Source organism: Meles meles, chromosome 3 (genome assembly GCF_922984935.1).
Source record: "Meles meles chromosome 3, mMelMel3.1 paternal haplotype, whole genome shotgun sequence".
Lineage (NCBI taxonomy): Eukaryota > Metazoa > Chordata > Mammalia > Carnivora > Mustelidae > Meles > Meles meles.
This window is the reverse complement of record NC_060068.1, coordinates 176290362-176310472: the sequence shown is the minus strand read 5'-3', so window position 1 is coordinate 176310472 and position 20111 is coordinate 176290362. Positions and strand designations below refer to the sequence as shown.

Here is a 20111-nt window from a genome sequence, read left to right as displayed (position 1 = left end):
GCACGGCGACCGGGACCCTCGCCGCGCTCGCCGCCAGGCGCCTGCTCACGCTGCTCTTCACCGCCCACCCCCCACCCCGCTTCTGCGCCTCCTTAGTCGCGGTCCTCGATGCCACCAGAGCTCGGCTCCAGCTCAGGTTTCCGCCCCGCCGCCCACAACACCGCCGAGGTGGCCCAGAGCCCGGGGGCTCGCAGCCCCACCCGCGCTCAGGGAGTTCTGCCCACCCCGCCCCGCCCGCGCGCCCGCCAGCGGCGGAAGTGACGGCGCGCGTCGTTGGGCGCTCCCGCCTCTTCCGCCCGGCGCCCCGCCCAGGCCTGTCGGCTCCGCTCTCCCCGCCCCTCCCCCTCCCCTCTCACGTCCGCTTTCTGTCAGCCTGTCTCCCTTTCCCTCTCCCCCTCTCTCCTTCCTTTCGCTTCCTCTCTCGCACCTGAGCGCACGCACCTGCCCGGGCCCGGCTCCGCTCCCTCCTCCCTCCTCCCCCTCCCTCCCTTCCCGCCCCGGCCGGAAGGCTCCGGCCAGGCCGCGGGAGCCTCGCGGCTGCGTCACCGCCGCCCCCCCAGACAAGATGGACACCGCCGAGGAAGGTAAGCGGCGGCGCCCGCGCCCTTGCACCGGCGCCGGGGTTCGGGCCAGGCCCGCGCCCCGGCCGCGGAGCTCGAGGCAGGCGGCGGGCTCCCGGGCGGCTCGGCGCGGGGGGGCCCTCGCCTCGGGGCGGGGGCGCGCGGTGACAGCGGCGGGGCCGGCGCCTGAGGCCGTTTGCCCGCCGCGCTGGGCGCGAGGGGCGGCTGGCCGATGGGCCGCAGCGGGGAGCGAAAGGTGACCCCTCGGCGCCCCCCGCCGTTTCCCGCCGGTGCGCTCGGAGGGCGGGGATCCGCCGGGGTCGGGGGGCTTCGGGCCGTGGGGATCGGGGCCTGCCTGGCCTCCCCGCCCCCTCTTTAACCCCCAGTCCCCGGGGGACACGCTGTGGTCGCTGCTCGAAGTATGGGGGCGTATTCCACGCCCTTCCCCCACGCGGTTTTGTCTTTCTTACTGTCGTTGCGCCTATTGCTGCGGTACAGGCCCTACCCCCTGACAACAAAACTTCTTTGTTGACTCTGAAACTTCGCGAAAAATGCCCCGCCAGGTGACGGCTGAATGCAGTGAACTGAGCCCAACTGAAGAACCTTGCTCTCGGCGTCCCTGCTCCCAAATAACTTGTTCACTAAACGTGGGAGAGTGATTAGGAGGAGGGAGGTTGTGGAGAATTCTTTTGTTTCGGTAGTTTATTTTGCGTTGAATCGCTGACCCCGGTAGGCAGGGTTTTCTGTGCTTTGTTTTGTGAGTGCGTGCGTTTCGGAACTAGCTAACCCTCGAGAACTGAGTACGGAGGTACAAACATCTGTTGAGCATTTCAGTGCGTTTGCTTGTCCACGGAAGGCAGGCTGTTTTAAAGCGCTTTTATCTTTGTAGAATCTATCTATAAAGCCCTTTCGTGAGTCCGTAGAGGAAATTAGTAAATTAGCCTGTTTCTTGCTGGTTTGGTTATCAGTGAAGGTGCATTGATGCCTGGGGTGTGCTTATGTGGGGGGTATGTCTTTCAATCCTAATGGATTTCGATTTGGGTGGTTTTAGATGAAAATCGTGGAATACTGCCATGGTGTGCAATAGTGAGTAATACAGGTTTGATATTGTCTGTATATGTAATGGATTGGTAGATCTCAATTTCTTGTTTTTTAAATGAGTCTGGCTTCCGTAAGAACGTTTGTGTGCGACGGTTTACACAGCACACTCACACGCGTTTACACTCGATCTTTCAGAGCAGCCCCAGCCAGTGGGTAGGTGGTAATATCTTTTACAGATGTGGAAATTCAGGCTTAGTTATTTTAACAGCTCGTACAAGTGTCACACACTGGTAAGAGATTTGAACCTAGATATTCTGATTATAAACAGTTTTCCTCCCATTATGCTTCAGTTGCGTTTATTATACACAGTGAGTGAAAGCTAGTCGCTGCAGGAGACTCCCTTGGTAAAAATAGTAAAGTGAAACTGCTGAGGGGTTAGGAATTACTTTGTTTTTGACAGATGGTCGGTGTGTAGATTTCTATCTGCGTAGATGTCGGGTCATTTTGGATTCACATTTTAATGACAGTCTAGTAAGGCAAGTATTTATTTATCACAATGTGTACAGGCGTATTACATTAAATTCTATTCTTTGAGCCTGGGTACCCATAGTACTTGCATACACACTTATGGTGCTGTAGTTAGTGGAAACTCAGGAATTGCAGAATCTCAGAGTTTATATGGACTCATGAAAAAAAGATTTGCAGTGTACTTCTAATGCTTAAACATTTTTTTCCTTGTAACATTATAATCAGGGTAAGATACAAATGATTTTTCTTTATTGGCTTGAACCCCGTTTCCTATTGAAATAACTATGAACACGTGTATATGGCATTTATTTTGCTAAACACTTTATACACCTCTCATTCAGTTCTCTCAACATTTTAAGGTAGGCAGTATCCACTCTTTATGGAGAGGAGAGGGCAGGTTGGTGTTACTAGTGACTTGTCTAACTCACAGGGAACAAGGTCAGAGGTAAGATTCAGACTTGGGTCTGTCAGACCCTGTTGTTAAAATAGATAAAATAACTTATTTTTGTTGCTCCCTTTATAAGATGGATCATTTACAAATTTTGACAGAACCTTTTTTTTGGCATTTGTTTTATGAAACTATTAGTCATGAAATGAAAGTGAATTTTAATACTTCTCATGCCCACTTTTGCTAAATTCCAAATCAGAAGACATGAAATTTTCAAAATTAAATTTAAACTTAACTTGAAAAACAATTACAGAGGATTTCATGATAAAGTGAAGACTAGCTTGGAAACAACTGCTCTGTTTGCTAAATTGGTCATTACAGATTATTTTTTAAATTGAAAAAAATGCAGTTGGGTTTTTTATGTGATTGCAAAAGAAGCGTTTTTTTTTTTTTTTTTTTTCAGTAGGAGACTTAGTAAAAATGGAAGAAAATTATAAAAATATGTATAGAAGGGGCGCCTGGGTGGCTCAGTGGGTTAAAGCCTCTGCCTTCGGCTCAGGTCATGATCCCAGAGTCCTGGGATCGAGCCCCGCATCGGGCTCTCTGCTCAGCAGGGAGCCTGCTTCCTCCTCTCTCTCTGCTTGCCTCTCTGCCTACTTGTGATTTCTGTCTGTCAAATAAATAAATAAAATCTTTAAAAAAAATGTATAGAAAATTAAATTTAAAAATTGTTACCTATTAAAAACGCTGATAATGTTTACTTTTCTATTTTTTAAATGTTAATCTGAGCCAACAGACTAAGAATGTTATTAAAATACCAACCATACAAGTAGAGTGTAACTCTTCCCACTCTTAAAGATAGCATGTTGCTTTTCTCTAGAGGACTATATATGATATTATAATGCTGAGAATATTTTGTATTTGTAGTAAACAGTATTGAAATCAGTTAGAAAATTATTTGCCAGGTGGATTTTGGCCCTTCGTATTAAGTGTTTGCTACATTTTAAAGGTCTCTAAAATGTGTTTGGTGTGTTAAATTTTATTTTTGTAAAATCAACAGGTTTATAATCCATTTTCATTACACAGGATACATGAATCATTCATACTGTTTGTACGTAGTTTGTATGGGTGTAGATAGTTTATATAAACAGCTGTCATCAAATCTTTAAACTTCAGAGGATACCTTAGATATGCAGCTTCCTCATTTTATGGATTAGGAGTCTGATCCTGCAGTGTGCTGAGATTTTTTAGTTTCAGGGAAAAAAAAATGTCTTTTGCTGAAGGATATTCATTTTTTAGAAGGAAAGCACCACACTGTTGGAATAATTGTTGGAAGCAAGTGTTGGTTTATGAAACCCTCATGAAGATATTAAATACATTTTGCATAGTAGAGTGTTCTCATTTCAGTCCAGTGATACAGACCTGACTTTTTAAAAAAAATGTACTAAATCACTCCTCACTGTAGCAAAACGTAATACAAAATCTCATTAGTAATTTTTTTATGGGGTACCAGAAGACTTCTTCTTTATGCTTTATGAGACGTCCTGGGGAGGTTGGGTTGAAGTGCCGTGCAGTTGATCATGTTCTGTATTTACCATGGCAGAACCTGAGATGGCATAGATTCGGAAGAGATGAGTTAAACGGATGGGAGGTTGTCAGAACCAGACAGCTACTTACCATCTTTCTAGAACCACATGGTCTTTCATCTCCGCTTTCAGACATGTCTGCTTCATTCTTCTCACCACGGATCACCTTTCACTCCTTTGGCATGCGTATGACCACCAAGCAGACATGCACTTATTTGACAAATGCTTAGTGAGCCCCTGTTACAGACCAGGCACTATTCTATGCTTTTGGGCTAGGCAGGGAACAGAATAGACAAAATCCCTTATTTCGTTGAGTTTACACTCTTTTTTTTTTTTGAGTTTACAGTCTTTTGGCTTGGTAGGGGAGGAAGGGAAGACAAAAAATGTATGGCATAACTGGAAGATTATAAATGCTGTGGAGAACAGTAAATCTGTAGGGACTAGGAGTGCCAGGATAGGAGGATGGTGCTGCAATTTTAAGAAAGACAGGAAAGGAAGGCCTCACGGAGAAGGAGCAAAGTAAGAGAGGGAGTTAGGCATACTCTGTGGGCAGAGCATTCTAGGTAGAGGCAATAGCCAGTGTGAAATCTTTAAGATGGGAGTATGCCGGGAGTGTTTAAGTAATAACCAGGAGACCAGTGTGAATGGAGTGAGTTAGTTGGGTGAAGAGTAAGTAAAATATGAGGTCAGAGAGATCATGGGGCCGGGGGAGTGTAGAAGGGGAGGCTATTCTGTTACCGGCTGTTTCCTTGAATCTATCTCTTTCCTGACCAACTTAATCTTAAATCCAAATTTCTGGTAGCTAGAATCTGATTGGCCCATGTTGGGTCAGGAGCCTGCCCATGATCCAGGTAGCTGGGTGGTGATGAGGAAGGTAGTGGAAGTGGAAGAATAAAAATCGTGTCAAAAGGCACAAACTCACAGTTATAAGGCTTGGAGATAATAGCATACAGCATGGTAACTATAGTTAGTACTATCTTATATATTTGAAAGTTACTAAGAGAATAGATCTTAAAAGTTCTTACCACAAGAAAAAAATTGCATGTGTGATATATTTAACTAGACTCGTTGTGGTGATCATTTCACAATATATACATCTGTTGAATCTGTGTCATACATTTGAAACTAATGTTGTATGTCAGTTACATCTCTATAAAAAGAAAATGAATAAAAGTCATAAATGGCTACCTCCGTTCTTGGTCAGGGCAGACATCCCAAAAGATGTCTCTTCCACTGTTGAACTAAATACCTTCTAGGCTGGAATGCTCTGAGTGATTAATGTGGGGCTTCCTGGGTATTATCTTCCAGACCAGGCTTATTTTTGTTGGACTTTACCTCTCCTGTACGGACATGAAGATTGCTTATTTTTAGTGTAATACAGGTAAAATGGAAAGAGTTCTTAAAAAGAGAACAGGAAGTAAGACCACAAGGGAAAATTTACTAATTCAGATTATATTTTAGAATGTTTTTGCACTAGGCAAGGCAAGATACATTACAGGAGTCTAAGTTCAGGCATTGGAAATGGAAAGAAAAGAAAGAAACAACAGATCAGGTTAGAATTAATAGAATATAGTGATCAATGAGATGATAAAGGGAGGAGGATTTGAAAATGATTTCTACTGCAGTTTCATTAGCTCTGAATGGGAAGAGAAAGTCAGTTTTGGATATTGTATTTGTAATGGATGCCATAACAAAGTAGCATAGACTGGGTGGCTTCCACAATAGAAAGTTACTTTCTCACAGTTCTTGAGGCCAGAAGTTTGAGAACAAGATGTCTGCAGAGCTGGTTTCTTCTGAGGCTTCTCTCCTGGGGTTGCAGATTTTTGTCTTCTTGTTTCTCTGTATGATTTTCTCTCTCTGCAAGTCTATGTCCTAATCTCTCTATACAAAGGCACCTCATGTTGAATTAGGCCCACCCTAATGACCTTATCTTTGACTTGATTATGTCTTTAAAGATCTTGTCTACAAATAGTCATTCTGAGGTTCTTGGGATTAAGACATCAGTGTAGGGGCGCCTGGGTGGCTCAGTGGGTTAAGCCACTGCCTTCAGCTCAGGTCATGATCTCAGGGTCCTGGGATCGAGTCCCGCATCGGGCTCTCTGCTTGGCGGAGAGCCTGCTTCCCTTCCTCTCTCTCTGCCTGCCTCTCCTGTGATTTCTCTCTGTCAAATAAATAAATAAAAATCTTAAAAAAAAAAAAAAAAGACATCAGTGTATGCGTTTTTTTTTTAAAATTTTATTTATTTATTTATTTATTTGACACAGAGAGAGAGATCGAGAGATCACGAGTAAGCAGAGAGGCAGGCAGAGAGAGAGGAGGAAGCAGGCTCCCCGCTGAGCAGAGAGCCTGATGTGGGGCTCGATCCCAGGACCCTGAGATCATGACCTGAGCTGAAGGCAGAGGCTTAACCCACTGAGCCACCCAGGTGCCCCACCAGTGTATGAGTTTTGGTGGGGCGTCTGGGTGGCTTAGTCAGTTAAGGGTCTGGCTCTGGCTCAGGTCATGATCCAGGGTCTCAGGAATCCTGGGATTGAGCCTGGGGTCCTTGGGCTCCCTGCTGAGCTGCATGTCTGCTTCTTCCTCTCCCTTTGCTCCTTCCCCCCACTTAAGCTTGAGTGCCTTCTTTCTGTAATAAGTAAAAAAAAAAAAATATATATATATATATATACACACACACACACACACACATATATGGGTATATATGTGAATTTTGGTGGAGCTGGTGGAAACAACACAATTCAGTACATAAGAGACATGGTGAGTTCTTGAACGCTTGGAAGATATTGAAACATTTTCTGTATGCTCATTTCTTGTAACAACTTCATTTTAATCTTACTTTTCTCTCTCTCTTCCCTACCCCCACTTGAGTATTTTTTAATGATAGGTTAGTAAGGTATAATTTTCATGCAATCAGATTTAGCATTTTCACTGTAAAGTTCTACTATAGCACTTTTGAGATAAAAGATTTGGAGATTCCTTGCTTTTTTTTTCTTCTCCATGTATCAAATATTGAATACTTGATCTGTACTTAAGGCCCTGTGTCAACTGTGTTTCTTGCATGAATTTCATTTCCTCCATTCCTAGCCATTTCAAAGTTCCTTAGAGGCACTTCTTTTTTTTTTTTTTTTTAAGATTTTATTTATTCATTTGACAGACAGAGATCACAAGTAGGCAGAGAGAGGAGGAAACGGACTCCCCGCCGAGCAGAGAGCCCCACGTGGGGCTCGATCCCGGGACCACGACCTGAGCGGATAAGGCAGAGACTTTAACCCACTGAGCCACCCAGGCGCCCACAGGACTTTTGTTTATATGGAGGATATCTTTTTAGTATATTAGAAATGAAAACAGAACTTTAAAAAACTTTTTTAATTTTACTTATTATTTTTTAATATTTTGTTTATTTATTTGACAGAGATCACAAGCAGGCAGAGAGAGAGGGGGAAGAAGGCTCCCTGCTGAGCAGAGAGCCCAGTGCGGGGCTCGATCCCAGGACCCTGAGATCATGACCTGAGCCGAAGGCAGAGGCTTAACCCACTGAGCCACCCAGGTGCCCCAGAACTTTTTTTTAAAAGATTTTATTTATTCATGAGAGAAAGAGAGAGAGAGAGAGAGGTAGAGGGAGAAGCAGACTCCCTGCAGAGCAGGGGCGCATAATGCAGGACTTGATGCCAGGACCCTGGGATCATGACCTGAGCTGAAAGCAGACGCTTAACCGACTGAGCCATCCAGGCGCCCGAAAAGAACTTCAAATGCAATACATGTTAGGAAAAATCACTTTATGATAAACATATTTTCCAAGATGAAAACTTTAGGGAGAAAAGTAGCATTGTTTCAGTTTTTTGCAAATCTTTATGTCTGACTTGTTAGAAGACAGTTGGATTCCCATCTCTGCCCCTGCAGTTACTCTTGTGATATGTTTTCGTTAAAGTGTATGAAGATTGGGCTTCACTCAGATAATTTGAAAATGGGAGTTGTATTTTTAGGTAATTTTTGATGTCCTCTGATACTATGCCAAAATTTGACAAGTGGTCTTTTTTTTTTTTTTCTTTCTTCTTCTTCTTTTTCTTTTTTTTAAAGTGGTAGTTTCTTTAAGTACTATTAATCTGAAAGCATATGCATCACCTTTTAAAAATTGAATCAACTGGGGCGCCTGGGTGGCTCAGTGGGTTAAAGCCTCTGCCTTCAGCTCGGGTCATGCTCTCAGGGTCCTGGGATCAAGCCCCGCATCAGGCTCTCTGCTCAGCGGGGAGCCTGCTTCCCTCTCTCTCTGCCTGCCTCTCTGCCTACTTGTGATCTGTCTGTCAAATAAATAAATAAAATCTTTAAAAAAAATTAAATCAACTTAAATTAAAATTCACTGGTTTGATGGGGCAGAATAGTCCAGAAATAGACTCTTATATATGTGGACTTGATTTTTGACTAAGATACAAAAGCAGTTCGGTGGAGAAAGCATAGTTTTTCAGCCAGTGGTGCTAGGATAATTAGCTGTTCATAGACAAAAAATGAACTTTGAGGCATACCTTTCACCATATACCAAAATTAACTCAGAGAGATGTTAGACCTAAATGAAAAACTTAACTGTGAAACTTTTAGAAGAAAATATAAGAGAAAACCTTTGTGATTTTGGGTTAGGCTAAGATTTCTTAGATAAAACACTAAAAGCATGGTCTCTAAAAGAAGAAATTGATAAATTGGATGGCATCAAAACTCACAAGTTCTGCTCTTTGAAAGACACTGTTAATAGAATGAAGACAGGCCACAGAATATGTTTGCAAAATGTCTCTCTGATAAAGGACTTACTGGACTATATAAAATTTTTTCAAAACTTAATAAAACGAATGACACAGTTTAAGAGAGGCCCAAAGATTTGGACACCTCACCAGAGAATATATACATATGGTTTATAAGCATATGAAAAGATGCTGAGCACCACTGGTCGTTAGGTACATGCAAATTAAAATCACAGTGAAATGATTCACACCACTAGGATGACTGTAATCAAAAAGAACATACAGAGGAGAATGAGAGGGAGAAGCAGACACTGTGCTGAGCAGGGAACCCCATGTGGGGCTCGATCACAGGATCCTGAAATCATGACCTGAGCCACCGAGGCGCTTCCCCAGTGAAGCTATTTTTAAAAATACATTGGTTTGTTTTTCAGTCATGCATGGTTTTGTAGCATCATGTATTGGTGTTTTGGTAGATAATCAGTCATTGAGTTATGCAGATCTTCCAAATGTTGACAGGTTTCTTGTGTATTATAAAAGCTTACATTCCTTAACATCACTACCTGTCTCATCTTGAAAAGCCTTTTAGCAATTGGGGAAGCTGTCATGCTCATTGTGGTGGATACATGTTTTCTAAAATCCCAATTTTTGCTCGAAAGTTGGATTTTTATTATTGGCAGCAAATATCGTCAGTTTTCCTTGGCTCCTAGGCTCACTTCATTCTTTTGTGATAAAATGTCTGCGGAATACCCAGATCTGTCTGAATAACTTGTTGTTTTTCTTTTTCTTTTTCTTTTTTTTTTTTTTAGCCATGGTAAAATGATGTTTCAAAAACAAACATGATGTTTCTTGGGAGGAAAAAACAGTTAGTTTGACTGGTAACTCCAAAGAATTGTACAAAGTACTTTTTTTGAGGCAAACATTGGTGTTGAGCTCAAGTCCAGGAGTGATCCCACACTCCCTGTATTTTCCAGTTCAAAACTTTCAGTTGGTTCTTCTTTTAAGTATGTTTTTTTGTGGTCTTGATCTAGTGAAGAGACAGATGGCACACAGAAAGTTAAGCAGAGGAAGTTGAATTACTAAGCTATGGGAGGAAGGTAGCTGTAGAGATGTAAACAGTACAGTAAAGGGTACCTGGGCAAGAAGGGAAGTATCCAAGTAGAGACAGACTCGGAAGAGGTGGGGCCACTCCTCACAGGTGTGGTTTAGACACCAGTGGGGGAGTGTGGAGTTGTCCAGAGCTAGTCTGCAGTTTCTGGGCTAGCAGGAAGCAACCGTTCAGGCTGCAGGAGAGCCAGAGGTGGTGGATGGGCATGTGGGGGGAGTTGGATACCACTGTTGGGTACAAGACCTGGTGTGTCTTATATTCTTGGTGTCTTGGATTCTTACCAGTAGGGTTGTGACAGGTGGTCATTAAAACAAACCTACTGACAGTGCAGCCGGAGCCAGAAAATCACTTCCTCCTGAGTTGTCCCGCCAGTATCTTCTAGTGACGATTTTTTTTAAAGATTTATTTATTTATTTGACTGAGAGATAAAGAGAACGCAAGTAGGCAGAGTGACAGGCAGAGGGAGAGGGAGAAGCAGGCTCTCCACTGAGCAGGGATGCCAGTGTGGGGCTCCATCCCAGGATCCCGGGATCATGACCTGAGCCAAAGGCAACCGCTTAACCAACGGAGCCACCCAGGTGCCCCACAAATTTGTTTAAAAAAAATTTTTTTTGAGTTGAGTGTCTTACCACTGATGAGGTACTGAAGGAGAGGTTTGGAACTGAGGTGAAGTAAGTTGATACCTGGCACACTGTTCCTGTGCCTGTGCTGAAGAACTCGGGGATGCCCTCTGCTCCTGGCCGAATCACCACAAGAGGCCCTGGCTGGCTCAGTTGGAAGAGCATGTGACGCTTGATCTCAGGATTGTGAGTTCAAGCCCCATGTTGGGTGTAGAAATTACTAAATAAATAAAACTTGAAAAGGAAAAAAAGAATCACCACCAGGATCTCTGTAACTACTGCAGGAGTTCAGAGCATTTGCAATTAGTTGCCACTGCTGTTTTTAGAGCCAGAAATAGAAAATGGCTTCACCTTTTTCCACAAAAGTGCTCCCTTTGATTCAGTGCAACTCAAGCCTAGTCAGCAGAGAGGCCAAAAAAATGTAGTTTCCAGGCTTGTAGGCGCAACAGTACAGGTGAATGTTAAGTTTGTAATTACCAGTAATCTGGAGAGAGAAGAAAATAACTAAACTTTGAGATACATGTAGAATTGGGACTTTTTACCTACTAGGGAGTACAGTGTGTATTCTATTCATTCTTTATTTTTGCTTTGCTTATTTAGCATGGACTTTTTCATGTTCGGTGTAGTCAGTGTACCACAATTTAGATCCCCACTCTCCTGGTTTGGGGTATGTAGGTTACTTACAGACATTTCGAATAGTAGTTTTCAATCATAGATTCTTAATATTTACTTACTGTGTCATAGCTACTAATTGTAAAAATTTTTGTTGGTAATTAGATACTAGAAATCCTTGTGACTTCAGCCAAATGAATCAAGGCCAGCAGTAGCCATCATAATTCATGTTAATGGTTTACCCTCGAATTGATGTGATGAAAATGGCACTTTGCCTCTGTCCTTTACTTCCCTCAAAGCCATAGCTCTGTTCTAGTCATGAGCGAAACATAAGACCAATTCTGTTAGGGGGCATCTTACGAGGTGCTCAACCAGTACTCCTTAAAATGACCAAAGTCATCAAAAACAAGGAAAGCCTGAAAAACTGCCAGAGCCAAGAGAAACTGTCTTAGCCAAGCTAGGAAGACATGACAGCTAAATGTCAGGTGGATTTTGAAACAACAAGAAAAGGACATTAGGTGAAGACTAAGGAAATCTGAATCAACTGGATTTTAGTTAATGATATGTGAACATTGGCTCATTAAGTTTAACAAAAATACCATGCTAATGTGGATGTTAATAATAGGGGATACTGGGTGCTGTGTGTATGGGAACGCTGCACTGTCTTTTCAAATTTTCTGTAAATATAAAATTGTTCTGAAAAATAAAGTCTACTACTAATAATTTAATAGTCCTTTATTTATTGAATTATCACCAGAAGGATAATTACCAGAAGGAATTTGCATACACTTTGAAATCTAACGTGAAAAAACTTTCAAGGTAGATAATGACCTAAAAATTATGACATATACCCAAAGTTTTTTGTGTTTTTTTTTTTTGTTTGTTTGTTTTTCTTCTTTTTTTTTCATAGTTCGTACTTAGGACATATTTGGTGAGCTGAATTGTCGGCTAGAAAAACTGATAGTGTGAGCCAGACCAGCGTGGGTGTGGACTTCCAACAGCTGGTTCCAGCTTGAGAACCTACTCTTACTAGTTGTTCTTTTCTCCTCCCTCTCATTTCCAGGACAGTCTCCATACTCAGTCACTAAGGATTTGAGATTTTTCATTAAAACATACAAACAAACAACAAAACCCCTTTATATTTATTGAGCTCTAGGCACTGTGCTAGGAACTTATAAAAGGTATGCCTTGCAAAGGATATTAGGTATTCAAATAAAGCAACAAAAGTTCCCACAGGATTAAACAGAAGAAATTTGCTTTCAAAAAGCAGGAGAAGCCTGGCGAGCTGGAGGGGGAAGAGTTCTGCTTTACTGCTTCTAAGTTGATTCGCACTAATGACAAGTGCAGTGCTTTTATTTTGGCCTGAGAGAGATTTGTAATTTTACTGCGTGTAAATCTAGCAGGAAATTTACTCTACCTCAAAACTTCATTATTTCAGTTTTAGTAAAGGGCCTCAGACTGCGCCTTTTGTAGACAGTCTTTTATAACCTTGGTGGTGTTACTCTGTTGAGGTTTTGGATGGCGGGATTGGTCTTCGTATACAAAATGGTTTATTCTCTCATTGACTTTCTCTGTTGGTGGTAGTTGTGCTTGTTTTACTCCTCCCTGCCCACCCCAAAGCTGCTGAGACCCTTTATGAAACATGATAGGCTAATTTATGTCTTTGTTACAAACAGACCCCAAACCTCAGCAGCTTAAAGCAACGAAAGGTTCCTTTCTCACCGAATATTATGTCTACTGCAGGCTGGGGGGAGATGCTGCTAACTGTAGTCACTTACAGACTAGATTGGTGGAGGCAGTCATTGAGGCAGGAAAACATAGTGTGATGTGTTGTGTTCACTAGCTCCCAGAGTTTTCTACCCAGGAGTGATATACGTTACTGTAGCTTGTATTTCATTGACCGAAGCAAGTCACATGTCCGTGTCTAATTTCCGAAGTGGCAGGGAAGTGCAGTCCTGCTATTAATCCAGAAAATGGAATGCCAGAAATACTTGATGTCCAGTGCTAATGTCCGCAGTCCCTAACAGCATTAATTCTTATCTGGCTGGATGTAATTTCATTTATGTGCTTATTGGGATACATTTCACTATAGAACTTCATTAGTGAGGAGAACAGTAGTTTTCTTTTCATGTCATTTTCCTTTCTCATTTGTTCTTATATGTCTATTTAGACAGTCTTTAGAAGTGTTTTTAAAATTAAACTGTAATGTAAATATAGTAAAACTTACCTTATTTAATGTTCATGAGGTTTTTGTTGTTGTTTTGGTCTGGGATAGTTTGATTTTTTATTTTAATTCCAGTGCAGTAACATACAGTGTTAGTTTCAGATGCACAATACAATGATTCAGCAGTTCTGTATATTACTCAGTGCTCATCAGGGTGAGTGGACTTTTAATCCCCTTCACTATTTCACCCATTCCCCTGCCCACTGGTAACCATCTGTTTGTTCTCCTATAGTTAGGAGTCTGTTTTTTGGTTTGTCTCCCTCTTTTTCCCCCTTTATTCATTTCTTTTGTTTCTTAAATTCACATATGAGTGAAATCATACAATATTTGTCTTTCTCTGACTTATTTTGTTTAGCATTATACTCTGTAGCTCCATCCACGTGGTTAAAAATGGCAAGATTTCATTCTTTTTTTATGGCTGAATAATACTCCATTTTATATGTGTGTTACACACAAACACGTCTTATATTTTTATATAAAATATTTTTATATATACACACATCACATATATATGTATATATATCCTTTATCTATCTGTCGATGGTAGTGTCCATGAGTTTTTGACAAATGCAGTCATGTAGCCAGCTCATTCAAGAGGTGGACTAGTTCATCCACCTCTCAAATATCCCTCTCCCCTTCTGTGATCACTCCCACCCCCAGACCTTAGCAGCCACTGATGTATTTCTGTCTTTGTAGTTTTACCTTTTCCAGATGTCATAAATGGAATCATCTAGTATGTAGTTTTTTAAGTCTGGATTCTTTTGCTTAACATATATATAATGCATTTGAGATTTATTCACCTTGTTGTATGTATCAGTATTTCATTCCTTTTTGTTGCTTAATAGTATTCTTTTGTAGAAAAGAATATTGAATGTACCACAGTTTATTCTCCAGTTGTGGAATACTTTGATTGGTTGTTTCCATTTTGAGGAAATTGTGATTGAAGCCATTATACAAATTTATATGGGTTTTTGTATAAGCAGAACTTTTCATTTGACTAAGTTAAATACCTAGGAATATGATTGTTGCATCATATGATAAGAGTGATTTTTTTCCTTTTTATCATTTTAATCAGTATGTAGTGGTATCAAACTGTGGCTTAAAATTTTTATGGCAAAATATAAAATATTTTTTATATTTAAATATTAAATTAAATTATTTAATATAAAATATTTTATGGCAAAATATAAAATAACAAAATGTACCATTCTAACCATTTTTTTAAAAAAGATTTTATTTATTTATTTGACAGAGAGAAATCACAAGAGAGGCAGGCAGAGAGAGAGGAAGGGAAGCAGGCTCTCCGCTGAGCAGAGAGCCCGATGTGGGACTCGATCCCAGGACTCTGAGATCATGACCTGAGCTGAAGGCAGCGGCTTAACCCACTGAGCCACCCAGGCGCCCATTCTAACCATTTTTTTAATGGTACAATTCACTGGCATTAAATATAGCCACACTGTTGTGCAACCATCACCATCCTATTGTGATTTTATTTTATTTTATTTTTAAAGATATTTATTTATTTGACAGACAGAGATCACAAGTAGGCAGAGAGGCAGGCAGAGAGAGAGAGGAGGAAGCAGGCTCCCTGCGGAGCAGAGAGCCCGATGTGGGGCTCCATCCCAGGACCCTGAGATCATGACCTGAGCGGAAGGCAGAGGCTTTAACCCACTGAGCCACCCAGGCGCCCCCCTATTGTGATTTTAATTTGCACTTTGCTAATGACCTCAGCATTTTTTCATTTGTATACTTTCTTTGGTGAAGTATGTTCAGATCTTTGGCTGATTTTTTAAATTTTTTTGACTGTTTTCTTTTTTTTTTTTTTTAAAGATTTTATTTATTTATTTGACAGAGAGAGATCACAAGTAGGCAGAGAGGCAAGCAGAGAGAGTGAGAGGGAAGCAGGCTCCCTGCCGAGCAGAGAGCCCGATGCGGGACTCAATCCCAGGACCCTGAGATCACGACCCGAGCCGAAGGCAGTGGCCTAAACCACTGAGCCACCCAGGCGCCCCTAAATTTTTTTGACTGTTTTCTTATTGTTAAGATCCCGGTTAGTAAGCTGGACAAAGGACTTAGAAAATTCACATAGAAAGAGAACTTGTGGTAAGATAAAAAAATGTTGAGTTCACGCATCATTAGCTGCTGTACTACCTAGGTATTTTACCTTTATATTTCGGTGGTGTAATGTGTTTTGCCAGAGGGAGCAGCCTGCTATCCAAATGGAAGAGTATGACAAAGTCGGAGGAGTAGGTTGAGAGTATGTATAGAATATTGACATTACATTGGGAGAAAAATAAGCATTCAAGAAAAGATCATACAACCAAGTTGGAAGAATGAGCAAGTTAGAGGGAATACTCTTTTGTAATTTACAGTTATATTTTAATCATTTCCTCATTAACTTCTTTGATAATGTAGTTGGGCCTCAGTAACTTAAATAGAGTCAGCTAATCTAGGTCTGCTCCCCTCCTGGCGTTGGCTGTTAGAGGTGATGTTGGGTCCTCATTTTTCCCCCCCTGTGGTATTTGGCTGGGGTACAGAGGCGTTTATTGTCTAAAAATTTCCCGTCTTGCTAAGTTGCCTTTTTCCTGGTCTTTGGCTTTTTGGGGATAAGTTTATCTGTTCCATTGGTGTTTTTTCAGGTTGTCAGCTTCTCCATTTCTACCACCAGTCCCCAGGATACCTGAACAAAAAAAAACAGAGAACTCACTGGATATGATTCCTTGGGTCACCACCAATTCCCTTGCTGCTCTTTTCTTCACTTTTTAGAATCTTCTTCTGTTTATGTATAACGTCCTGGGCTTTTGGCTCTACTTGGCAGAAAGTATAGGGAAAAGTGTGTCGATTTCATCTGGGCCATTCTCTTCAGTCCTCTTGTAGTCTCTGCTGCCTCTTTCCTCTAGAGATAACTACAGTGCTGACTTCTAGTAAGTGTTAGTTTTTCCTGTTTGTGAACATTTATTTATTTAAAGATTTTATTTGTTCATTAGAGAGAGAGCACAAGGAGAGGTAGAGGGAGAAGCAGACTCCCTGCTGAGCTGGGAGCCTAATGTGGGGCTCAATCCCAGGACCCTGAGATCATGACCTGAGCTGAAGGCAGACTTAACCGATTGAGCCACCCAGGCATCCCAACCTTTTTGAAGTTTTTCATGTGGAATAGGTATTCTTTGTGTCTGAGTTCTTTCTTTGTGTATGTGTGTGAGAGTGTGTGTGTGTGTGTGTGTGTGTGAGAGAGAGAGAGAGAGAGAGAGAGAGAGAGTTCTTTATCACTGAACATCACTATGCAATAAATACATTGTGGTTGTAGTTTTAGTTGGTTTATTCTCATTGTGATGTTGTATTCAGTTGTTTGAATATACCAAAATTTATCCGTTCTACTGTTGATAGACACTTAGTAGTTTCCATTTTGGAGGTGGAGCTTAACACAGGTCCTGAACCCACAACCCTGAGATCAAGAGTCGGACGGTCAACTGACTGAGCCACTCAGGTAGCCCCCATTTTGGAGGTATTTTTATGAAATAGTGCTGCTATGAATGTTCTTGTACATGTCTTTGAATGTAAGTTTATAAGGAAACTATTAATTTTAATAGTAGGGTATAAGCAAAATAATACACAAGTACATATATAAAATGTGTATTTCCCGCAAAATACACAAAGACTTTGATCCACAAAGTCAGCAACTTAACATAATGTTAACATAAAGTTAATAGTTTATGTATCCTTCCAGGAAAAATGTTTAGCTCTGTATACCTATGACTTGTTCTAGATTTTTCCACTGGAACATGGATTGGCAGGGGAGAAGCTTCCATTCCTTCCTAGTCCATAGAGAGACTAGCTAAGGAAATTTAGTTGAGGATATAGAGTGAGAGCAGGTGCAGTCTTTCACTGTGGGCACTTTTCCCAGCTTCCAGGTTCCTAATAAGGTATGACTCTGCCCATGGCACAGTCTAAACTGGGATTGGGGCCTGCTAAACAGCCAAGTGTTTGCCTTACAAGTATTTTATAGCTAGGGCTTATTGCATTCTAGTTTGTTTATATCAACAATCTTCACTTTTCCATTTAGGGTGGTATTTACATTTGAGGTGTTTTTGAACAACACTCAGAGCTTCATGATTTGGGAAAAAACAGGGTCAGTACTGCAAAAGAAATTAGTGATATTTTTTGGACCGTATTAAAGTCATTTAGATTAAATGGTTTAGATTAAAGGCATTTAGATTAGGGGCACCTGGGTGGATCAATGGGTTAAAGGCATTTGGATTAAATGATTTAAATTAGAATTACAATTTAAATTAGAATTGGGTTGTTGAGGCTTTTAGGAATGTTGAGACGTATTATTTAAATCTTACTCTGCTTTTCCCTAATGAAGATGTAGCCAATGAAAGCTTTATCACATTTTTAAAATTGTGATTAGTGAAATAAAATCTCACACGAGTTTTCAGGTTTGTGTGTGTGTACGAGGGTGCACATAGGAAACACATCACCTGCTGGGTGCCTGGGTGGCTCAGTAGCTAAGTGTTTGCCTTTGGCTCAGGTTATGATCCCGGTCCTGGGATTGAGCCAGACTCTCTGCTCAGTGGGATGCCCGCTCTCCATCTCCCACTCCCCCTGCTTGTATTCCTTCTCTTACTGTCTCTGTCAAATACATAGATTAAATTAAATTAAGAAACCCACATGCTAAGCCTTCTTGTTGAAGAACTTCATTGATAAAATTGGACTTGGTAGTGTCAGTACAATGAAAGTTCAACCGTGATATTTGTAAATTGCATGGTTAACCATTGCTTATTTTTTAAAACTTTTATTATGTAAAATTTTACTTTTAAGATCTTATTTATTTACATATTTAGAGAAAGAGAGCATGCACGTGTGAGCCGGGAAGTAGGGCAGATGGAGAGGAAGAGGGAGAGAGACAGTTTTAAACAGGTGCCACGCTCAGTGTGGAGCTGGACACAGGTCTTGATCTCATGACCCTGAGATCATGACCTGAGCTGAAATCAAGAGTTGGACGATTAACCTACTCAGTCACCCAGGTGCCCCTAGAGATTGGATTTGACTGATTGATTGATTTTCAGAGGTAGAATTCAGTGATTCATCAGTTGCATATCACACCCACTGCTCCTTACATCAAGTGCTCTCCTTAATGCCCATCACCCAGTTACCCCATTGCCCCACTCACTTCCCCTCCAGTAACCCTTAGTTTGATCCCTATAGTTAAGAGTCTCTTATAGTCTGTCTCCCTCTCTAATTTCATTTTATCTTTTCCTTCCCTTCTCCTGTGTTTAACTGTTCTATTTCTTAAATTCCACATGAATGAAATCGTATGGTATTTGTCTTTCTCTGACTGATGTATTTTGCTTAGCATAATACCTTCTGGTTCCGTCCATGTCGTTGCAAATGGCAAGTTTTCCATCATGCATATACACCACATTGTCTTTATCCATTCTTCTGCCAGTGGACATCTGGGCTGTTTCCGTATTTTGACTTTTGTGGACATTGTTGCTATAAACATTTTAGTGCAGATGCCCCTTCAGATCACTATGTTTGTATCCTTTGGATAAATACCCAGTAGTGCAATTGCTGTGTCATAGAGTAGCTCTATTTTTAACTTTTTGAGGAACATCCATACTGTTTTCCAAAGTGGCTGTACCAGTTTGCATTCCCACCAATAGTGTAAGAGGGTTCCCTTTTCTCCACATCCTCGCCAGCATCTGTTGTGTCCTGAGTTGTTAATTTTTGCCATTCTGACTGGTGTGACATGATACCTCATTGTGGTCTTAATTTGTATTTCCCTGATGTCTAGTGATGTTGATCATTTTTTCATGTCTGTTGGGTTTTTTTATGTCTTCTTTGGAGAAATGTCTGCTCATGTCTTCTGTCCATTTCTTGACTGGATTTTTTATTTTTTGGGTGTTAAATTTGGTAAGTTTTCTTTGTAGGTTTTGGATACTAGCCCTTCATCTAATAAGGCATTTGCAAATATCTTCTTTTATTTGGTAGATTGTCTTTTAGTTTTGTTGACTGTTTCTTTGCTGTGCAAAGCCTTTTTATCTTGATGAAGCCCCCATAATTCATTTTTGCTTTTGTGTCCCTTGCTTTTGCAGACATGTCTAGCAAGGAGTTGAGCTGTGGCTGAGGTCAAAGAGTTTGCTGGATTTTGATGAATTCCTGTCTCACATTTAGGTCTTTCATCCATTTTGAGTTTATTTTTCTGTATGGCTTAAGAAAAAATGGTCCAGTTACATTCTTTTGCATGTGACTGTCCAATTTTCCCAACACCATTTCTTTTCTTTTCTTTTTTTTTTTTAAAGATTTTATTTATTTATTTGACAGGGAGAAACACAGTGAGAGAGAGGGAACACAGCAGGCAGAGTGGGAGAGGGAAAAGCAGGCTTCCTGGCAAGCAGGGAGCCCGATGTGGGGCTCGATCCCAGGATCCTGGGATCATGACCTGAGCCTAAGGCAGACATTTAACTGACTGTGCCACCCAGGCGCCCCCTCCAACACCATTTCTTTCTTTCTTTTTTTTTTTTTTAAGATTTTTTTTTTAATTTATTTGACAGAGAGAGATCACAAGTAGACAGAGAGGCAGGCAGAGAGAGAGAGAGAGAGGGAAGCAGGCTCCCTGCTGAGCAGAGAACCCGATGCGGGACTCGATCCCAGGACCCTGAGATCATGACCTGAGCCGAAGGCAGCGGCTTAACCCACTGAGCCACCCAGGTGCCC

General features: G+C 41.3%; 1 protein-coding gene across 2 annotated transcripts in view; it reads left to right on the top strand.

The window, feature by feature from the left end:
• The first annotated feature begins 340 nt into the window (after positions 1-340).
• MARCHF6 (membrane associated ring-CH-type finger 6) overlaps positions 341-20111 on the top strand; it is an 80048-nt gene continuing 60277 nt past the window's right edge. For both annotated transcript variants that reach the window (XM_045999146.1, XM_045999145.1), the window contains exon 1: positions 341-584. In XM_045999146.1, the coding sequence (XP_045855102.1) occupies positions 566-584 (19 nt within the window). In that variant the 5' untranslated portion in view covers positions 341-565. The remainder of the gene's footprint in view (positions 585-20111) is intronic.